The sequence below is a fragment of the Diadema setosum genome, chromosome 2, assembly GCF_964275005.1.
Source record: "Diadema setosum chromosome 2, eeDiaSeto1, whole genome shotgun sequence".
Lineage (NCBI taxonomy): Eukaryota > Metazoa > Echinodermata > Echinoidea > Diadematoida > Diadematidae > Diadema > Diadema setosum.
This window is the reverse complement of record NC_092686.1, coordinates 175,457-196,020: the sequence shown is the minus strand read 5'-3', so window position 1 is coordinate 196,020 and position 20,564 is coordinate 175,457. Positions and strand designations below refer to the sequence as shown.

Below are 20,564 nucleotides of genomic sequence, written 5' to 3'. Positions count from 1 at the left end.
AGGAAACGAGATCTGCTGTCAATGATGCAGAGCCAATACCAATCAGTTCCATGGCAGATCTTAGTCGGCACTGCAAAGGTTTGGATGTCTCTCTCTGTTGACAAAGGATATTCTAAATCTCCAAGTAAGTCCATGGGGTGGTTTACATTGTCTGGGCATAGAGGGTTGGGTTGGGTATATGAGGATATGATGCTTTGTTATAACAATTAGGTCTGAGATATCTGTTTTTTATGTTTGTTTTGACCATCCCGCATGGATCTCCAACGAAATGGAATGATAATGTGTTAGACCCAGCCGCCACCGTGTTTTTTAATAGATTTTGATATTACAGTGTAGAGAAAAAAGTAACCGCTCATTGTCCTAGATGGAAGTCAAAATTGAACTGTGTGTGGAATACTCTGCATACAATTTTGGACACACACACACACAATGCATACTTTTTATATAATTATTATTTCATAAGCAGCTGGCCTTACAAACAAATGAGACCAGACATCAATATTCTTACATTTTGATGCATATCTTTCAATATCCTCCAGAGGTAAGAGGATCATCGCTAATGTTCATGTGAAATGAGTACACGCCTTTTGAATTGCTCACTTTTATTGCTATAGAAATACACAATATGTGCATAATGTCAGTCATTAAATATTGTATCAGTTTCATTTTCAGTCTTGGATTATTTTTTCTATGTACAAATAAAATCGTGGCAAAGTAAACAACTTTCACATCAAAATATAAACGAGAATACTAAAAAAGAAATAGATGTAATAACGTGCAAGGCAAATACCAGGCCTACATCATCTTAAGGTATACAGGTGAAGGAAATCACCTTATCGATAAACAATTTACTTGACTGGGATAGCGACCACTGAACAATATTGTTCCTTAAAACTCTCTCTTCTTTTCAACAAGTGGAATAAAACACATGCACATACCGGGGCATCAGTTTGGAGGAGGGGTGGGGTGGTGGCAGGGATAGTTGACCCCCACCCCATTAAATTCTGAGATGTGGACTATGTTTTGTTGTTGTTAGTTTTTGCTGTTGTTTTTTGCTTTTTGCTTTTTAGACAGAAAACTGCCCAAGTTTTTCACTTTAAGTGTGCATCGGATTGTTAAAATTTAATTCTGAAATGCAAAATCTCCCTTCTGTGAGAGGGGATATCTCCTTTCAATAGACTCCCTCCCCCTGCTTGGTTCCTTCCACAGATATAACATACTTTGGGGAATGATAATTTCCCTTATTCTATGAAAAATGTTTTTAAGAGATATTTTTATTTGAATTCCAAAGATGAAAAGGCTTTCCTATATATGCACGATTGTTCATTTTGGAGGGCAAGACGCATTTGCCCCGCCTCCCGAGAAAATATGGGAGGGGGAATGGTGGGGACATAGAACTTTGCCTCCAAGTATTTCCTGAGTTGGAGATTTTTTTTTTCTTCACTTTTTTGACAGAAAATGAATTGTCACTGAACATTTCAGCTATAGTATGCATCAGATTAAAAGGCAGAATCTCCTTTGCATACCCCCTCCCCCACACTATCTTTCGTTATGTCCCCTTCCATATACGCTCAGTGCTTTTGTCCCATTTTTGTTCTATATCATCACAAAGTATGTACTAGATCTTTAATTTCAGTTCCGACATATTAAAGAAAATCCCTCTTGTTGGAGGGGGTAGTGTATCTTTCAATTAACAATCCCTCATCGGTTTCTACCCTTAGAATTGGAACACTCCTTTTACTGATAATTTCCCAAATATTCATAAATGTGTATACTAGATTTTTTTTTACATTTCTATTCTTACTGCAAAGGCTCCCTCGCATGGGAAGGATTGGGGACAGCCCCTTTTTAATACCCTCCTCTCGCTGTATCAACCTCTCCTCCATGCATTGATTATGGCTGCACATTTGGGTATGGATTTTTTTTTTTTTTTCAAAATGGTAGTTCAACCAAGAGTGGCACGAGATCATTAAATTGCAAACAAAAGAATGCAAAAGCTCCATAATGTGGGAGGGGGATACCTCCACCCACATCCTTCTGTCGATTGGTCTCCCTCCATAGATGGCTGACTTACTACACCTTTTTGATACAAATTTCGAGGTATTCCTTCAAAAGTGCCTGTGTGCCAGGTCGTTGAATCTCATTTCTCAAAATACAAGAGCTCTCTCGAATGGGAGTGGAATACTCTACCCTCGCCAACGCTGAGCTTGCTGGGTTCCCATCTATATAGACTTGGTACACCTTGGTGATCCATAATTTTCCAAATATTCCCCAAAACGTATGCATCAGATTCTTAAAAAAAAAAAAAAAAAAAAAAAAACTTCGTCTTTGGGAGGAGGGTAGGTGAGATGCGCCCACACCCCATCAACTTCCGTATAAGTGATGACGCACACATTAAACAAGAGCTACACTGAATCACTGATTTCAGGTCTAAACCTGCAAAAATCCAATCCCCCACCCACATCCTCCCCCTCCCCCTCCGCTTCATTCCTTTGCACCATGAACTTATGCTTTTACATATTTTCCAAGTCCCCCCCCCCCCACGTGAAAACAGATCGACACCCCTTGCTCTGTGCACATACCCGACTTAGATAATTACCTGAAAAGTTCTGCGGAATGAGTAGCCACTTTTTTGGTAACAGAAATGCATGGTTTGTAAGACCTACATTATAAACAATTATTAACTATTAACTATCGCAATATCAATATTAACATCCTCACATTTCATTCGAGGTATTTGACCTTGTGTGATTTTCATAGGTGAACGGTAATGGCTCGTTAATAAGCAGGACCTACGAGTGCTCTCTAGAACATCATCATGTTTACCATTGGTGATGCCAAACTATTCTGATACTTTGAGGTCATTGACCTCTCGAGATCATCAGAGGTCAAAGGCAGAAACTCGTCTGTGTGCCTTGGAATATGAAGACGATGTCATTGTACACAGATATGCTTGTTTTGTACATCTTTACAATGTTTGACCTTTCATCAATGATGTCATACTTCAATATTCTGATATTCTGAGGTCGTTGACCTCTCAAGGTCATCAGAGGTCAAAGGTAGAAACCTGTCTGCTCTTTAGAATATGAAGACAATTTCATTGTAAGACAGATATGCTTGTTTTGTACATCTTAACAATGGTTACCATTAACCAATGACATCACAGATCAATATATTTTGAGGTCATTGACCTCCAAAGGTCATCAGAGGTCAAAGGTTAAAATCTGTCAATGCTCTGTGAAATCAGAAAATGGTTTCCCTGAAGTATAGATACATGTTTAGTGAATCATAACCACATATATCATTCACAAATGTCTCAAAACATCGATATTTTGATATTTAAAGTTCATTGACCTCTGGAGGTCATCAGAGGTCAAAGGTAAAAACCTGTCAGTGCTCTGTTGAATCTGGAAATGATTTCTCTGTGGTATAAATGCATGTTTAGTGCAACATAACCACATATATCATTCGCAAATGTCTAAAAACATCGATTTTCTGATATCTAAAGTACATTGACCTCTGGAGGTCATCAGAGGTCAAATCAGACTTACCTCCCGATCTTAAAATAAATCTTATGGTATGTACTAACACTGGTGAAAGTTTCATGCTTTAGTCAAATTTTGCACAATTCACGTGATTTTGAGGGCTTATCTGCTCTACTATATATGCAATGATTGCATGATTAGTTTTAAAAGTGTTTAATATATGTACATGTATTACTTGATGGAGATTCTCTTGGAAATTTCCAGCCAGAAGGTCAAAGGTCAAAGGTTAAGGGTCAAAGGTCAGGTTTAAATGAAAAAAAATATATATTTTGTACTGTAATTACACTCTTTCTTCATACCTTACCGAAAATTATACTCAATGCATAAACTTATAATAAGGTCGGTCAGAAGTCAAGTAAAAATTTTCAATTCCCCAAATATGTGTACCTGCACTCTTTAATAGACAATTATAGCAAACCCAGTTCGTGGAAAGTGAACATTCAAGATATTTCTGACAAACCTGTTATTTCGATATTTTGCCAGTTATGTGAAACTGTCATCACACATTGTCAAGACATTGTACTATACACCTATTGGGAGAATCATGCATTATGGCGGAGGCATCAGTCGCCGTAGCGACATTTCTAGTTAGTAATGTAGGATCTTTGTGCGCGTGTTCATGTAGAACGTAGTAAATAAGTATTGTAGCTAGCTAGCTCGCCGAAAAAAGATAGAAATCGCACACAAGCGGACAGACAGATAACGGATTGAGCATGGCGACAGATGGTAAGATAAGGAGAGCAATTGTTACTTAGGTTAAAACAAAAATCCAACTAATTGATTTACTGGATCTATCTATTTTGTAAGCCATTTGAAGCAAAGTTCGAATAGAAAGAGAGAGCTCTTTGACAGACAGGATTGATCAGTTCTCAAATAACCCGACTTTTTTTTTGTACCTCAGTCCCACATATTGAAAGATTTTGGTGTTTGGTTGTTTGTTAGTTTTTTCGAAGCGTATCCGGGCAATTACCCTCCGAGGACAATTACCCTCCGGCTAGATACTGGTTAGTGATAAGGTTAGAGTAAAGATTAGAGTTAGGTTTAGGGTACAGAGTTTGGGTTTCTTATAGGGTTAGGGTTTAGGGTCAATATACACAGCCCAGACGCAGACCCGACGACGTCGACCCAGTCCCTGTAAAGAACCCAATAAATTTACTGCTGACGGTGCTGTGCCTAACAATGCATGTTAGAGTAAAACTTTAGTCACAACTAACAAAACGCGCGGCTCTGTTCTGCACAGCTTCCAGCCTGTCTATCAGAGTCTGAGTGTGGGGGTCCCAGACAGTTGAACAGTAATCTAATAATGATAATGGTCTTACAAGAGTCTTATACGTCATATTTTTGGTTCTGTTGTTACAATCGTGAAGGTTTCGCCTTAAAAGTCCTACAACTCTGTTGGCTTTTACTTTAGCAGAATAGCACATGTTCTGTCGTCGTGCGCATTCCAGGACAAATCTGATGTTATATCAACCCCCAAATATCTATGACACTTTGTCTCAGTGGTAATGTGCTGTTATTTAGTGAATACTGGTATTTGACAGGGTTTTTTTGCATGTGTGATGTGTAGTAAGACATGACTTTTCTGGGCATTGAAGTCCATCTGCCACTTATCTTGCCACTCAGAGCATCAGTCAGAGTATCAGGGTCGCTTTGTAGCAGGTTTTGTGCATCTTCTACCCTCAAGACCTGTTTGTAAATGATGCAGTCATCGGTGAACAATCGACAGGTGGAGTTTAAATCATTTGGCAACTTCCAACCTCCAAGGCTCTCTCAGTCTCAAAATAGAGATCTAGGATACAGGAGCACTACAAAGTGTATTTCATGTTTGTGTGTGTGTGTGTGTGTGTGTGTGTTCTATTTGTAGACCTCATGTAAAAAGAGTGATTGAACCTTAAATTATCTTGAATGAATTCTTGATTGGAGCAAGCAATAGCATCGTAATGAAAGATCCAGGCAATCATGGTGATGTCAGAACTGATCTTGTCAAAATAATACATGATGTACATGTATCATATTCAAAGAAATTGAGTCGTAAATACCATAGGTCCTTCTTGTTACATATGTGACCTTGCATCACAAAACAAACAAAAAGTCGCACCCATTGATTATACGTGAGGACTCAATAAGGGTCAAATTGGTCAACCAAGTCAATCTTGAGTTTTTCATATTTTCTGAAAGAGCTATCCTTAGTTCTACAGTATTCTTTAGTTTGGGATCATAACATGAATGGGACAGTGTGTTTTTAGCAGTTTTTCTACAACCCTTTTTTGGGGGAGAGTAGAATGATCTGGTATGTCTTGGAGGCCCCTTTTCATTTCTTGTAATCCTTTGCACACTCTTCACTTTCAAGTCTAATAACTTTTGAAAGGATAATGCTACTGCTACTGCTTTGAAAATGAAGAATTAATCATGGACAGAATGTGTTGATAGAACATACACAATTTCAGCTTAATCTAATAATCCCTTCATTGTTGTTGCTCCGGTGGTTTACATCCTGTGTTTTGTCCCTTACATGTACATCTCACAGCTAGCATGGCTTGGTAAGGATTAAGAGCTTGAATAGACATTGTACTTCAGAGCCTCTTTTCTCAGTTCCACTTTTCCAGAGTATGTGCTTTCTTTCCAGTATTTAGATAGGTTAGGGGAGTCCATTTGAATTGAGTTATACATCATTTTAAAGCTTACAGTATGTTCTTTCTAGCGACTTTTTGTTGGTTTTGTGGTGCAGGGTCACATATCTTTACAGTGTATGCCAATATAAGGGTATTCAAATACTTGTATACATAGCACTCTAACAGTCCTTCAACTCTGGGACTATTTTTTTTTTTCTTCTGTATACGATGTAATCTCCAGTAGCATGTGCATAATTTTACAGCATGTGCACTGTACAGGGTACTTGTTGTACTACCAACTTCTTACTGTACACTGAAGATGTGGTCATACACGTACTTTGGATTTGCACATGTTTGGAAAAGAAAGATTCTGTGGAACTAAAAAAAAAAAAAAAAAAAAAAACCAAACCAAGTTTCAAACACCCATGCCATAACTCAACCACATGCAAAAGCATAGGTTTCACATGTGGTCGTTAGTCGAATTATGGATGACTTGCTTTCTCTAAATGAACAAATGTCAGACTGAACTTTGTTAACTTATATTGACCTTTTCTTGATTTTCACTATCTTCAAAACTCAAATTTGTCTGCAATGTCAATGTTACCGCAGGTGATATACTGTACAGTGTATGAACTTACTGGGACAGTAGCTCTAGTATATGCAACATCTTTTAACCTGTTTCTTTGGGTATAAATTCTCCAAGAACCTTCAAGTTCAATACCCTCAAATGAGATTCTTTTTGCCAGTCTGCAAACTTAGGAGAACACTGTAATCAGTCTGTATGAAAGCATTTAATTCAAGTGAGCTTATGAGATGAATAGCACTTGCACTGGGCTCTCAAATTCCTTTCTTATGCATTGGAAGGGCATCCAAATGGGGTCAGTGACAGTCAAAATCTAGTGAGCTCAGCCTCGATTACTACGTATATCTTCCCTTTTCAGACAAGTTAATGCAGCAAAACATGCACATTGCTATATAGGGAGAGGCAAATTACACGAAAATACTTGCACAATTCTAAGACAGAAAGAGGACAGATATCGATAGCAGAAACTAGTTTTTTCATCAAAGTCATTTTTCTACTCGGTATTAGGCAAATGAATGTGAATTTAGTAGTTGTAGTAGCTGTTTTTTTTTTTTTTTCTTCTTTTCTTTCCTTTTCTTCCTTTCTTTTAGATTATCAGATCTACATGTAGATCTACATGTAAACCCATCAGAGCCAGTTTGGAAATGCTCCCAGTTTCTGTTTTCTAGAGCTTTTGTTACTGAGTGGCAGGTGCTGATAAACTCTAAAATTTTACTGATGGAATAAGGGTACACAGAAAATTTGTAAAGGTGATATCAACTGATTTTGCTCTCACTCTACAGAGGAAGTGATCCGGAAGAGGTTGTTGATCGAGGGCGAAAGTGGAGGTGATGACAGGCGAATTAGCAACTTGCTGAAGACATTCATCAAGTGGTGTGACACAGATCAGTCCAGTGATGAAAGGTTAGTAATTTACCTCTGTGCTACAGGTCATTTTCTGCCAAATCATCATTATTATCACCAGTTGTTCCTTTTTCTGTTTCTTTCTCCTCATTATTGTTCTCATTATTGTTATCATGATGCCTTTGTTGTTATTGTTCTTGCTATATATTTCCCGTAATCAATATCATTTCCATCATTTGCTGAAAAGTTTTGTACTGGAATTGGTGAAATGTAGAAGTTGTAATGTGGTCGTAAGAAGTAATTTACTAATCCATCCTTAATTTGATCATTTTACTTCAAATTCTTTTTATTCAGTTCTTCCTCTTTTTTTTTTTCAAATCTTAGCACTGTGACTTACCAGAAGATGCAGATGATGCTAGCTCAGGTAGACTTTGCTATGGAGAGGACACAGCTTATCCACCAGATGAACATCAAAGAAATGTCAAACTACGAGGAGCTATACTCCAGCATAGGTACGATTCTACCCTCTTGTGATGCCACTGAGTTTATAACCTGTTTCTTAGCTGAAAGTAGTGGTTGATTGTTGTCTTCAGAAGTGTAAAAACAACTACAATTGATTGAATCCAAATGTTAAGAATAAGTCGTGATATGCATTTGTTCATGGAAGCCTAGTAGGCACTACTGTAAAAAGGTTGTGCTAGAAATATTGCTGCATTCAACCTAAAAAAAAAAAAAATCATTAATCGAGATTAGCGACATGAGATATGTGACAAACCTGTTAACATCGTCATATAATGCAATGCTCAGTCAAAGTTGTCACCAACAGTGTATGGATTGATACAGGGTAGTTTCACCTACTGACTATAGGCTTCAATGAGCTCTCAAGGCTCTCAATGGTCAATGTATAGCTGTGGTTCAGTGTTGTAGCCACTTTATATCTATTTTGATAACACAAACTTCATGGCATAATGTTATGAAAATACAGTCAAACCTGTGTGCAGTGGCCACCCAAGGGAAACTTAACTATAGACAGGTCAGTGGCCAGTTTGAATTTCAACACTTGCATTGTATAATAGCATAAAATACAGGTCATTCTTTAAAAAAAAAAAAAACCAAACAAACAAACAAAAACACAAAAAAACTGGCATTTAATAAGTATGCATGAGCAGCTATAATGTAGGAAATTTCTGTACAATTTACGTAATTTAAAATTTTCTTTTATTCTACATCTGTCCTGATTTTTAAAATATCATTTTGAGCCTGATGAAATGGTTCATACCAGTTTTGCATGACTGGGGTTCACGAGCAAGTTGGAGGGGATTGATAATGTGCGAAGCTGACATTAATAATTCTAAGATGTTATTAGGAACTGTCTTTGCCTTTGTAGTATCTGTTCAGGGCGGCATTAGGCCTACTGAAGGCTAGATCTAGTCAAGTTAGTGGTAAGATGGTTATTTGTGTCAAAGAGCTGCGTTTGTCATACAGTATGTCTGTGATTGTGACTGAGCTAGGACTCGGTAGAATTCACATAATGAATGTAAAAGCCAACATATTCATGGCTGATTTAACGGTTCAGCTAAATTTTTGTGGCCATTATACGCAATTAGATATTCACCACTAGATACAATATGAATGGCCACTGGCTGCGTTAGGCAGGTGACCACTATATAAAGGGTCTTTTATATAGCAATTCCGTGCTGGGGATTTTTCAGTGGCCGCTTTTACCAGGTACCTGCTACAGACAGGTGGCCACTAAGACAGGTTTGACTGTACCTATGAAAAGTCAAAATTCAAACTGTCTTTTTTGTGTGTCTCAATCTTATCCTAATTCCAGTTCAGATTTCCAAATTCCCTTAAAGCTCCTAATCCACTGCATTCACAATGTACAACTTTGTACATGTCATGATTACTGTGACATAGTCAACGCTGTCTATCGCAACTGATCGACAAATTTGAATAGCTATGTCTATTGTTGAGCATGCACAGTGGCTGGAGCCTGACATTGCCATTAAGTGAAAAACATTGTGTCAGTATTCAAGTGTTTCATTAATGAATGGGTTCCAATTATGTTTTCAAACTACACTGTAGATTAGGGATAGATGGGCCTTTGTGCTAGCTGGTATACACCCTGCCCCTTGAAATGATCATTGGTTGCCTCAGCCTTTAGCTCAACATGGTTCAGCAGCATTTGTGTGATGCAACAGTGAGCAAAGCTATAGGGGGATTATTGCAGTGTCACTACATGTGTTGCCCCCATTGGCAGTTGCTATGTGCATATTTCAGCTTTTTGGGGGAAACCAATTTTGTGGTTGCTGGTTTCATTGAGTGGTTGGTCCTTCACCCTAATCAGGCTGGGCTTTTTTGGCTATGCTATATCTGGGGGGGCGCGGATTCCGCCCCCCCTTCAGATCTCGCCTATGGAACGCGCGATTGCGCCGAAAATCAGCACACGCAACGCCCGCGACGTATTCTATCAAAATGTATGGTTGCTTTCTCCGAAAAATTTTTCTTATATTTTATATTAATTAATTATTGTAATTTATGCATAAAATCAGTTTTGGGCTCTAAATCACTTATTAATGCTCCAATTAAGCTAATTTCTTTTTTAAAATGTTTCTTGTATCATTCTTCTGAGACATAGGATAAAAAAAAATCTGTATCGAAATTAATTTCTTATGTATTCTATTGTTTTTTGAATTTCTTATGTATTTCTTTGTTTTTTGACCTTTTGTTTTTGTTTGTTTTTTGGCCAAAATTTGTCACAGACATTTTTCGAAGCATTATTATGCTAAAATAAATTAATTTCGGCCATTCTAAGTGAAGATATGAATTTTTATGTGAATTAATTGAAAAAACACAATTTGCATTGGATTTGTACACAAAATCACGTTTTGGAGCAATTTTGGGGTTGGCAGATTTTTTTCGAACGGGCATCGCGTCAAAACGGTATGCGCGGGCGCAACAATTTGGGTTTCAAAAGTTGCGCGATACTTGAAAGAAAAAAGTCATGAAACATCGCGGCGGGAGCTTATCGCGTTGCGAAGATATTGCGCGAAACGTCGAGGGGGGGGCGGATTCCGCCCCCCAGCCTGATTAGGGTTAAAGGGATCGTATAGTTTTGGTTGAGACCTAACCTCAGGTTTCTAACATTTTGGGGTGAGATTATGAGAAACCTCTAATGAAATATGAAAGAGCATGCAATTCCAAAAGGAATTCAACGTTTACAATGTATTTGATGAAAATTGTTTTTGAAATGGCTGAGATACCCAAAACAGAGCAATTCTAATAGAATGTGGGACCCAGCTTTTATTACGATCGCTTTGTTTTACTTTATTTTTGGATGTCTCGGCCATTCCAAAACCGATTGTCATCAAATAAACTTTGAATTCCTCTTAGAAAGGTACGCTCTGTACTATTTTACAAACGGTTTCTTGATATCTCGCAAAGGGTTAAAAGCCCAATTCTTACCTCTACTAAAACTATACCATCCCTTTAAGCAAGGTTTCTAAATCACACCATTTTTTTTTTTTTTTGCCAGGGATTTTCCATTTCAGTATGGGTGGATGGTCATTATCTAGGTATAGACAGATGGCCACTAGGGCAGGCGTGACTGTAATTCTACATTGTCAAAGGTGAATATTCTCCACTGACTAAGATACCAGTACATTAAAATTCTTGAAACACAGAGCAAAACATCCGAGATGCACACAGGCAGATTGCTGACTGCAAGGCAGAGCTCCAGGATGCCAAGAGAGAGAGGAAAAACAGGCAGGAGTATGACACTCTGGCCAAGGTCATCCAAAAACAGCCTGACAGGAAAGAGACTCTGAGGTAAGAGCAGACATCAATAATCACTCACCAGAAACCCACCCTCACTTTGCATTCAGATGAGGTACGATTGTACTCTACCAACCAACTGTAAAAACAATTGAACAATTCTGTCCCCATTCTAATATCACGGGATCCTGCCAAATCAAGATACCAGTATTAAAGTCTCATTACTACACGAAAGGGCAAATCATTCAGAGTAGGTGTCTAAGGTTTTATTTCTACACCTTGCATCTGGGCAGGAAAGTGGTTTTACTTAGTATTTGTCAGTAAGTTGTCATTGGATGTACGTGGACTGGACTGGTGGATACCTGATGATAACCCGTGTATTGTGAGACATGTCAGTTGAATCAGCATAGAAAAGGAAAGAAGGCATGGATGTTTGTCTTTTCTTGTGCTAATGCCGTACTGTCATTTCAGAATATCTTAAGTTCAAATTGGTATGTACTTTAACAGTACAGGCAAAAACCCAGTGTTTGACACCAACAGAATATTAGTGTAGCAAAAAAAGCTGCTGAAAACTGCTTATCCAATAGTTGCTAGCCAATGGAGTAAAATGGAGTCAAAAGGGGCCTGAGCTTTCAATCGTAGCAGAATTTTCGTCAGAGGCAAAATGTCAAACAGGTAGGGAAAGCAATCACATGGACTACACACAACAAGAACAGTCAGGGGAGGGCGAGGGACACAGAACAAAGAAAACAAAAGGGAAGGGTTGGAAGTCATGGGCAAGGAGCCCAACAGGTACATGTTAAGGGAGGGGGATTAAAGCAGGAGGGTTGGACAGACAAAAGGCAGAGCAGGGTCAGTGATGATCTCGAGGACCATGGGGGGCAACCTGTGAAGGATAAAGATGAATATGGAGGCAACATCAAATAAGATAAGGAACAACAGAGGGATAAAGAAAGGAAAAGAGTGAAATAGCAATGGCATTGGGGGGGGGGGCACGGAGCAAGCAGTGAGCCCTACCCTGATGTACTGTACCAAGAAGAGGCAACAAAATGAAAGTGAGAGTCAACCAACAAATGCAAGTTACCAAATATTATTACTCCACTCCACCAACAGAATATTGACAAAATTGCATGTGTGTTATTGTGGTGTGACAGAGGAGTTAAGAGGTTGGGAAGACACACTGGAACAGTTCATTTATGTGCATGATGAGTCATGTATGACAAGTCATTTCATGCATGAGGAAATATTATGACTAATGTCAGCATTACTGACAACTTCAGTCTGTGGCAGGGGTGAGATGCTGATTATAGCTAGACTCAAGGAAGACACTATTTCGTTTCCAAGCAGAACATGAACAGAGAATTATTGGTTTTGTATCTTTGCAATGTGCCGACATCTTTCAACCTTGTATTGTGAATCAGTGGGAGTTTGGGAAATTTGCCATAGTTACAGTAGACTCCCATTATAAAGAAGTCCTCAGGACCAGCAGTTTTCTTTCGTTATATCGACATTTTGTTATAACCAAATAAATGAATATAAAAATACATAGAGTGGATAATGTTGCGACCTGAATTTTTAATTCGTTGAAACCTGAATTTCGTTATAACTGTGTTCGTTGTAACGGGAGTGCACTGTACTTAGACATAGACTCGTTTTGATTCCTAGGAAATATGAAGTGTTAGACGTGTCTTGCACGAACTGCATGTGTAACTGTGCCATTTCAATTTCTTGCTGAAGTGACATATATGCAAAGCAAAGTTCCCTTTGCTCACTTATTTACCCCACCACATTTTTTCCAAAGTGTGAATGATTTTTTTCTTTAATGATCTGTAAGGCTTCCAATCAAATTCACTGGCTACTGACTAGACACCAAATGTTGTCTTTATTTTTTAATCGTGTCTATTGCTGGTATTATGTTGTTTCAATATCAAAACACCAAGTATTTGTCTATTCAAGCAATCTTTAAGTATCTGAATCCACAAATTGCTGGTGTACCAGACCAAAAGTTGCAAATTTAAGAGTGTTTTAGTTATGAAGGAGATTTATTGTCTGATCTAGTGTGGACAAGCACAACCAGATTTTGAACATGATTACCCTTTGAAACAAGCTGACTTATAAGATATTATGGGAAGTGTTTGTGTGAACCATTGTCTGAGTTAGGAGAATGACACTATTCAGAAATGTTGTCAGCTTGGATAAAATAAATTGAGGCAGTTGACTTATTTGCCATAAGTCTCATTTTGATTTGTGACCATCCCTGTCCTTTGTTTTTAGCAAGCTTCAGGAGCTGGACAAAGACCTTGGTGACCTGACAAAGAGCAAAGAGTCCCTCGAGCAGAAGGTGAGGTAGCCAAATAGTTTAAACTACAGTATTTTTCTGTAAGAACTACAGCCTTTTGCTGTATAAAGTACTGGCTTTTGCTGTATAAACTAGCTACAGCAGAGGTAATACACATCCATTGTGGAGTGTATGTAAGTTTTGCATCAGTAGCATGAAGTATACAGCATACTATCTACCAATGTACAGTGTACCAAGTGGTAGGTGAGGGTATGAATGATTCTGTGGCTATGATTACAATAGCTGAGTGATGCTTCCACGCCTCTGTGAACAAGGAGGGTGGTAAGAAGCCATAGAATGACAAGAAAGCTTGTCATTGGAAACAAGTATAGCATTCTCTCACTCTCCCCCTTAGATTCCAACAAATTTCATTTTGTATGATAAGTACCCATTCCCTGCACTTGTTACTGAAATCATCATGTTGTGCATGTTGCAGCTAGTATAAAGAATTAGCAGGTATACTGTAGATGACAGTCTTGGAGGTTGTGTACTCATGGACAACACAAGCTTCTACTTGAGTGTCAATTTTGCGATCGGAGCGAAGCTAAGTCATTGAAGACATAATATTGAAAAGGTTATTGATGTCTCAGTGCATGTATTAAAGGTAGGGGATACCTTTTACAGACCTCCCAAAATGCAGCAAAACATTAAATATGAACCTCAGGGGACTTCTTTAGGCCACTGCTGAGAAATTTGGAAGTCAACAGCTATCTACTATTTGAATAATGCACAAAACTCAACTGCTCAGTAGTTCTGTGTGTCAGCCACACTTAAGCCTTTTTGTTGCAGTCTTCTGTATTTTTTATCTATAAACACAAATCTTAAAGTATAAGAGCTGATGTAATAACATGTATATGTGACCGTGCACCTCAAAACGAACATAAAGTCGCACACACTGATTTTGCGTGAGGACTGAATATAAGTGAAATGGGTCAACCTAGCCGAACTTGACTTTTTCATATTTTCTGAAAGAGCGGGTCTTCTTTTACATTATGCTAAAATTTGGTATCATAAAACGGGCAGGAAAGTGTGTTTTTTTAGCAGTTTATCTCGAACAATTTTGGTAGAATAGTGTGATTAGGTGTGTCTTTAGAATCCCTTTTTCATTTCTGAAAAACCTTGTCCACACTCTTCACTTTCAACTCAAATAACTTTTGAAAGGATAGTGCTACTGCTTTGAAAGTTGGCATTAATTTTGGACAGAATGTGTTAATGAGGCATGCTTAATTTCAGTTTAATCTGATAATCCCTTCATTGTTGTTACTCTGGTGGTTTACTTCCTGTTTTTTGTCCCATTCATCGCACAGCCAGCACGGTTTGGTAGAGATTAAGCGCTTGAATAGACACTGCACTTCAGAGCCTCTTTTCTCAGTTCACACTTTTCCTGAGTTTGTGCTTTCTTTCCAATATTTAGATAGGTTAGGAGAGTCCATTTGATTTGAGTTATACATCATTTTAAAGCTTAAAGTCTGCTATTTCAGAATATGGTCTTAACTAAAAATGCATGTCTGGCGACTTTTTGTTTGTTTTGAGGTGCAGGGTCACATATAGAGTGTGTGGCAAGAATGTATATTATACAAATGTTTGTAAGTTTTGATGAACTTTCTTCACAAAACATACATGATGGACACACATGCAGTGCATGGGTCTGCAAAGGTAGCCTAGTAATGTACTGGAATTTACGGTGAGCCCCGAAAAAAATTCAATTCAAAATCTAATGGTCAATAAAAATGTACTAAATGTTACCTTCCACTTTCAATACTTTATGGGAGTTTCTAAAACGATACTCTCTTCAACATACCACTGTATTTATACAACTCTTCATTTAAGGCATGCAAATGGGATTCCCTACCTTTAAAGCAGTCAACTTCTGAAGTGGGTTATACATTTACTTTCCTATCAGAATCATTAACAACAAGAGTTGTGTCGGAGAAATAAAAATCATTGGAAGTAGGATCCACTTTGTTAAGTATTTAGATTATAGTTGTGAAAGGTCAAAGATGACTAAACTTTTGCCAAGTTGTAATCTTCCGGCCAGGCATCCCAGTAAGTTGGACACAGCTGTCAAATTGTTTGAGATATTATTACTTGTTCTCTCTTTCTCTCTCCACAGCTGGAGGAGAGGAGAAAACAGTTCCATGTTCTTATCAGTGCTATTCATGAGTTACAGCGAATACTGGAAGGTAAGTCATTTGTTCTCAAGCTTCTTACAAAGAGACTTCAACACTATGCACATTATCTAGATGCAGGAATCATGACTGCTAATGGTGTACGGAAATCTTGACACATTAACTCTTCATATGCCATGTTTGCACACCCAACTTGGTTGACGGCCTGCCAAATTCCCATATTCTGCTCAAATGCACATACCCGCCCAAACTGATCGATAAATCGCCAAATACCACAGTACAATCAATGCAATTCCATTCTTGTCACATGTAGCTTACATTTTATGTGGTGATTGACAATCAAGCGGTGTTCACTGCTGGATTTGCGAGAAAATTCTAAATTTCTGTCACTGTTTTGTTTGCAAAACTTATGCCTCAACAATAATGTAGCTACTGGTCATGTAAGAGAAAAACAAATATCATAGATCTGTCACACAATTTACATCAAAGCAAAGCTTGGCATCTTCTCTACAACTTTACTCATTGCATGTTCAGGGTAACAAAAATATATAAGAGTTACATAGATTTGAAAAGCACAATCTTTTTCCAAAGCATGACTACGTTGCTGTCTCAGAATAATGTGGCACACAGGAGGTTTACACCATGGCACATGAAGAGTTCAAAGTCTTAGGGCTGCAGTTTTGATCTATAATTTAGTGTAAAGTAATTGATTGCCCTGACCTGTACCTATTGTTATACTCATGATTTTAAAGAAGGGTCTGTTCCTAGCAGAATAGTTACCCGTTGTGTGTATGAATGACTTTCCTTTTATTTTGCTCAACTACTAGCATTGATTGCTCCCATGGCTTTTTGTGATGTTTATAGTGTGTTTGGGCATTATTTCATTTCCAAAATTACACTGAGTATAGTGACATTTATGATGTTTTGGTTAAGAGGCAAGAAGTTTGAAATTCATTCACAGATCAAAAGTCAAGTAACCTAACCACCTCATGTCCAAATGAAATATATCTGGAGGGAAAAAAAATAAAAATTTTTCCTCTAGTTTGTATAAAGCATGTAATGTAGGTGTTTGAAATTGATTTGTTTTGCTTTAACTCCAAAATATCCTACATGTATACGTACAACAAAACTTCCGAGATGTCTTTCTCAAAGTTTTCCTTATCTGGAGGTTGGCCTTCTCTTCCAGTTCTGTGGTATGTGTTTGGAAATACAGTGGGACAGTATACTTGTAAACCAGTATATATCTAGAAAGCTTCAAGTCTGAAGTTATATTCTAGTTATGAAACCACAATCAGAAAATCAGTGATAGATAGATATAAATTTATTCTGGTCAAACAAAAATGGTACATGAAAAATTGCAACTGAAAATTGAAGTGACTTATCTGGCATATCAAGAAAATGTGTGTAAACCTGTGATACAATGATCACTATGCTATCTGTATTAAAACATATCTTAGCTTCAATATACATGTATCATGTATACCCTGTGGTACTTGTTGTTGCATTATGAGCTTGCCACACATACATTGTATGTGTAGTACTATAGAATGATCAGCAACTGTAAGAGGCGTTTGTTGTGATAGGTCACATATTTGAGATCCCTACATGTACATGTATCTCTGTTTTTGTCTCACCAAAATATACTAGAATCACTCTTTAGTCCATTCTTCCATCTTTCGTGGCATAATTATTTCATACTGATGAAGAAAATCAGGCATTTCAATCACACTTCATGTGTGTGCACTGATGTGTAACCATTGACTAATTGATTGACTTGGCTATTGATAGTCTGTGGTGCAGAATGTGAGTAATATTATAAGTCTTTAATAGCTGTAGTATGTCAAACATTCTGCCTGACTGACAATTTATTGTACATGCAAGTGTACTTCATTTGCTGATTTGTTCGTACTTTCATATCAGTTTCTTGCTTGTGACTGTCAAACTGACAGGCAAGTCTAAGGTCTAATATTTGCTCTAAACAAGGTTGACATGACTAATTTTTTGTTTCTTTTTCTTTTTTGATCTTTACCTCTACAGCTGATGAAAAGCAGCAGAAGTTGGATTTGACCAATGACTCCTTGCTTGATGAGTCCATGGACACGTCTCTAACAGACAAATGACCACTGTGACACTCACTGCTCTCTTGGGTAACTCATGGATCCTGTGTCGGATGCTTTTTTATCTATCCTCAGGCTGCACAGTCAAATAGCAGAGAGTGACAATTGTTTGCTACTGGAAGATGTTACTGATTGGTATGTTGGTAGGAGCACCATTTGTTGTTCATAAGCTGTCTGGAATGGTATTGTGAAGGAGAAGGAGTTGATAAGAAGGGCCGTCTGTGATATGATGTCTCCGGATAGAGACTCAGATCGTGTAGTATGCTAACTATCTACCTTTAAATTTCAGGTCTATTATTCTCATTTAATCTAAAAACCGTCTCGTCTTCAACGGGTGAAAGTCATGAGGTCAAACACACTCCCAGCCCTGTATTTCCAAAGTTTTAATAAGTCACAATTACGTCAGAGTGAAATATATCAGTGCTGTACAAAGAAGCTGTGCTGTTGAAAGCCAAGTGTCAACAATGCCTTTGCTTTTGTAGAAAAGTCTGTGGTATCATATTGAACTGCTCTTAGGCTGTGTAATGGAAAGTTTGATGTTTTCCTTTATAATGCAACTAACCTGAAGAAGGCAAAACCTGCAGAATGAGAGAAAAGGTTCCAGGTTGCAAAGCATTTAACTTGAAATCAAGCCCGACGGTGATAGTAGTCAGGTTGCCATGTAGCCTGACTTTTGTGCAAGGATAACGCCTTTACATAGACACAGTTTGAATACAGTGTACAATGCAATGTACCTTTTCTTGGATGGTACTACATCTGCTTGACCACATGATATTTGTACTTATCAAGTGTTTGTAACCGTCTCCTTCTTGGCCAAGGTTTCATTATAGATGAAGCCATTTCTGCATCACACACCATGTGATTAATGTGTTCATCATTTCAATTTCTTGTCTTGTCTGGTTAACAGCTCTTGATTTTTCACAGAAATCAGATAACCGTATACACTTTGAAACAGAAGCAAAAGTAGGTACATGTAGCATGTTTTGATATGTATCCATAAACACAGACAAACATTTGCATCAGTTATTGTACGTGCATGCACACTCAAATCACACAAACACTCAATCATGCTGATTCTCTCAAAGATGACAATTCATGTCAATTGTAAGCTTTAGGTGACAAAAAGAGGCCTTTGATCACAATGTTGATATCAATCATAACTCAAAGGCTCACTGTGTTCTTCATTTGACATCTTCACAATCAATCAAATACTATATGTGCCATATATTTGATGAGTCTGATTTTTCATGAATCAGGACTTCCCATCAAATGTGCAAGTAGTTAAATTCACGATCACAGAGCAGTGTCATGAACTGAGAATTCTACATGTGTATATGTGCAGGTTGCATTCATGTCAACATCAGAGTTGATAATTTTATTTGTTGTTTATTTCACAGATAGCACCCAACCCACAAAAGTTGCAAAAATAAAAACCTCACAAAAAAAAAAAAAAAATGGCATACGGTTTAAGCTGTTATTTTCACTTACAGATATATTTGCAAATTAGGAGGTCACAGACATTTTCGCAAGATGCTATTTTTGTGAAATGATACCAACGCTATCTTACATGCATTGTTACCCTAGTGCATGATATGGCTACACTTTCGCATGTTGTTAAATTCACGGTCCAACTGTGTTTCTCAAAATTTGCGAAAATCAAACCCTTGTGAAAATAATCATGTATACAGTACCGGTATACAGTATCTCTTTAATACGCAAAAGGTCTTCAGGGCCCTGTTTTATGAAGAGTTATAATTGATTATTTTGTTGATTTCTATCATAAGTCTGGCAGCCTGTGTGGAAAGGGAATTTACAATCGATTATATCTTTTGATAAAATGGGTCCCAGGCATCATAAGATTCTTGTTGGCCAATTATGTGGTAATGACCATTTCTTCCTTTTTTTTTCCGACATGTACAGTGTTTGTGTGTTTTTAAGTCAATTAAAGTAAAATGCCCTGATTAAACACGCAGGGCAGGTGTGCACTAAGCCATTGTTCTTCCTTGTTTGGAATACCCTTCAATAAATGAAAACCAGAACAGGCTTCTGAAGATCATTCCCTGTGTGCCTTTATACATGTACTGTATTAGTATCTCTCAGGATGAACACTTTCAGATCGTGCTAAATATACTTGTACATACATACAACGTATTGGTCTAATGCCCATTAACTCTTTATGTGCCAGGGTGTAAACCCCCTGTGTGCCACATTAGGGAGCTTTAGATTTTGACGCGCGGACGTTTGAGACGACGAGTGCGCTGGACGTTCTCCTCTCCCCTGCGTCGTGTTGAAAAATAGCTTTAGATTAAGCTGAGACGCAACGTATAAAAATTAAAATCGCGCCCCCATATGATCAGTGCATGAAGTAGTTCTCTATGTTGCAAACTGTTGCGGATGTAAAAATAGCCCAGTACGCGTAGTGAAAAACTCGGGCGACACAAGCTAATAATAGATCGACTTGGAGCGAGCTTCTGCGCATGCTCACAATATGTTTTTCCCTCTGAACGTCCGCGCGTCTAAAATCTAAAGCTCCCTATTATTCTGAGACACCAACATTGTCATGCTTTCGGAAAACATTGTTTTTCAAATCTATGTAACTTTCATAGATTTTTGTTACTTT

General features: G+C 37.9%; 1 protein-coding gene across 1 annotated transcript; it reads left to right on the top strand.

The window, feature by feature from the left end:
- Positions 1-4,193: 4,193 nt before the first annotated feature.
- LOC140238553 (THO complex subunit 7 homolog) lies at positions 4,194-19,987 on the top strand. The gene is made up of 7 exons (XM_072318457.1): positions 4,194-4,271; positions 7,523-7,643; positions 7,968-8,095; positions 11,270-11,414; positions 13,635-13,701; positions 15,812-15,881; positions 17,865-19,987. The coding sequence occupies exons 1-7, from the start codon at positions 4,259-4,261 to the stop codon at positions 17,945-17,947; spliced, it is 627 nt and encodes a 208-aa protein (XP_072174558.1). The 5' UTR covers positions 4,194-4,258; the 3' UTR covers positions 17,948-19,987.
- The last annotated feature ends 577 nt before the right edge of the window (positions 19,988-20,564 follow it).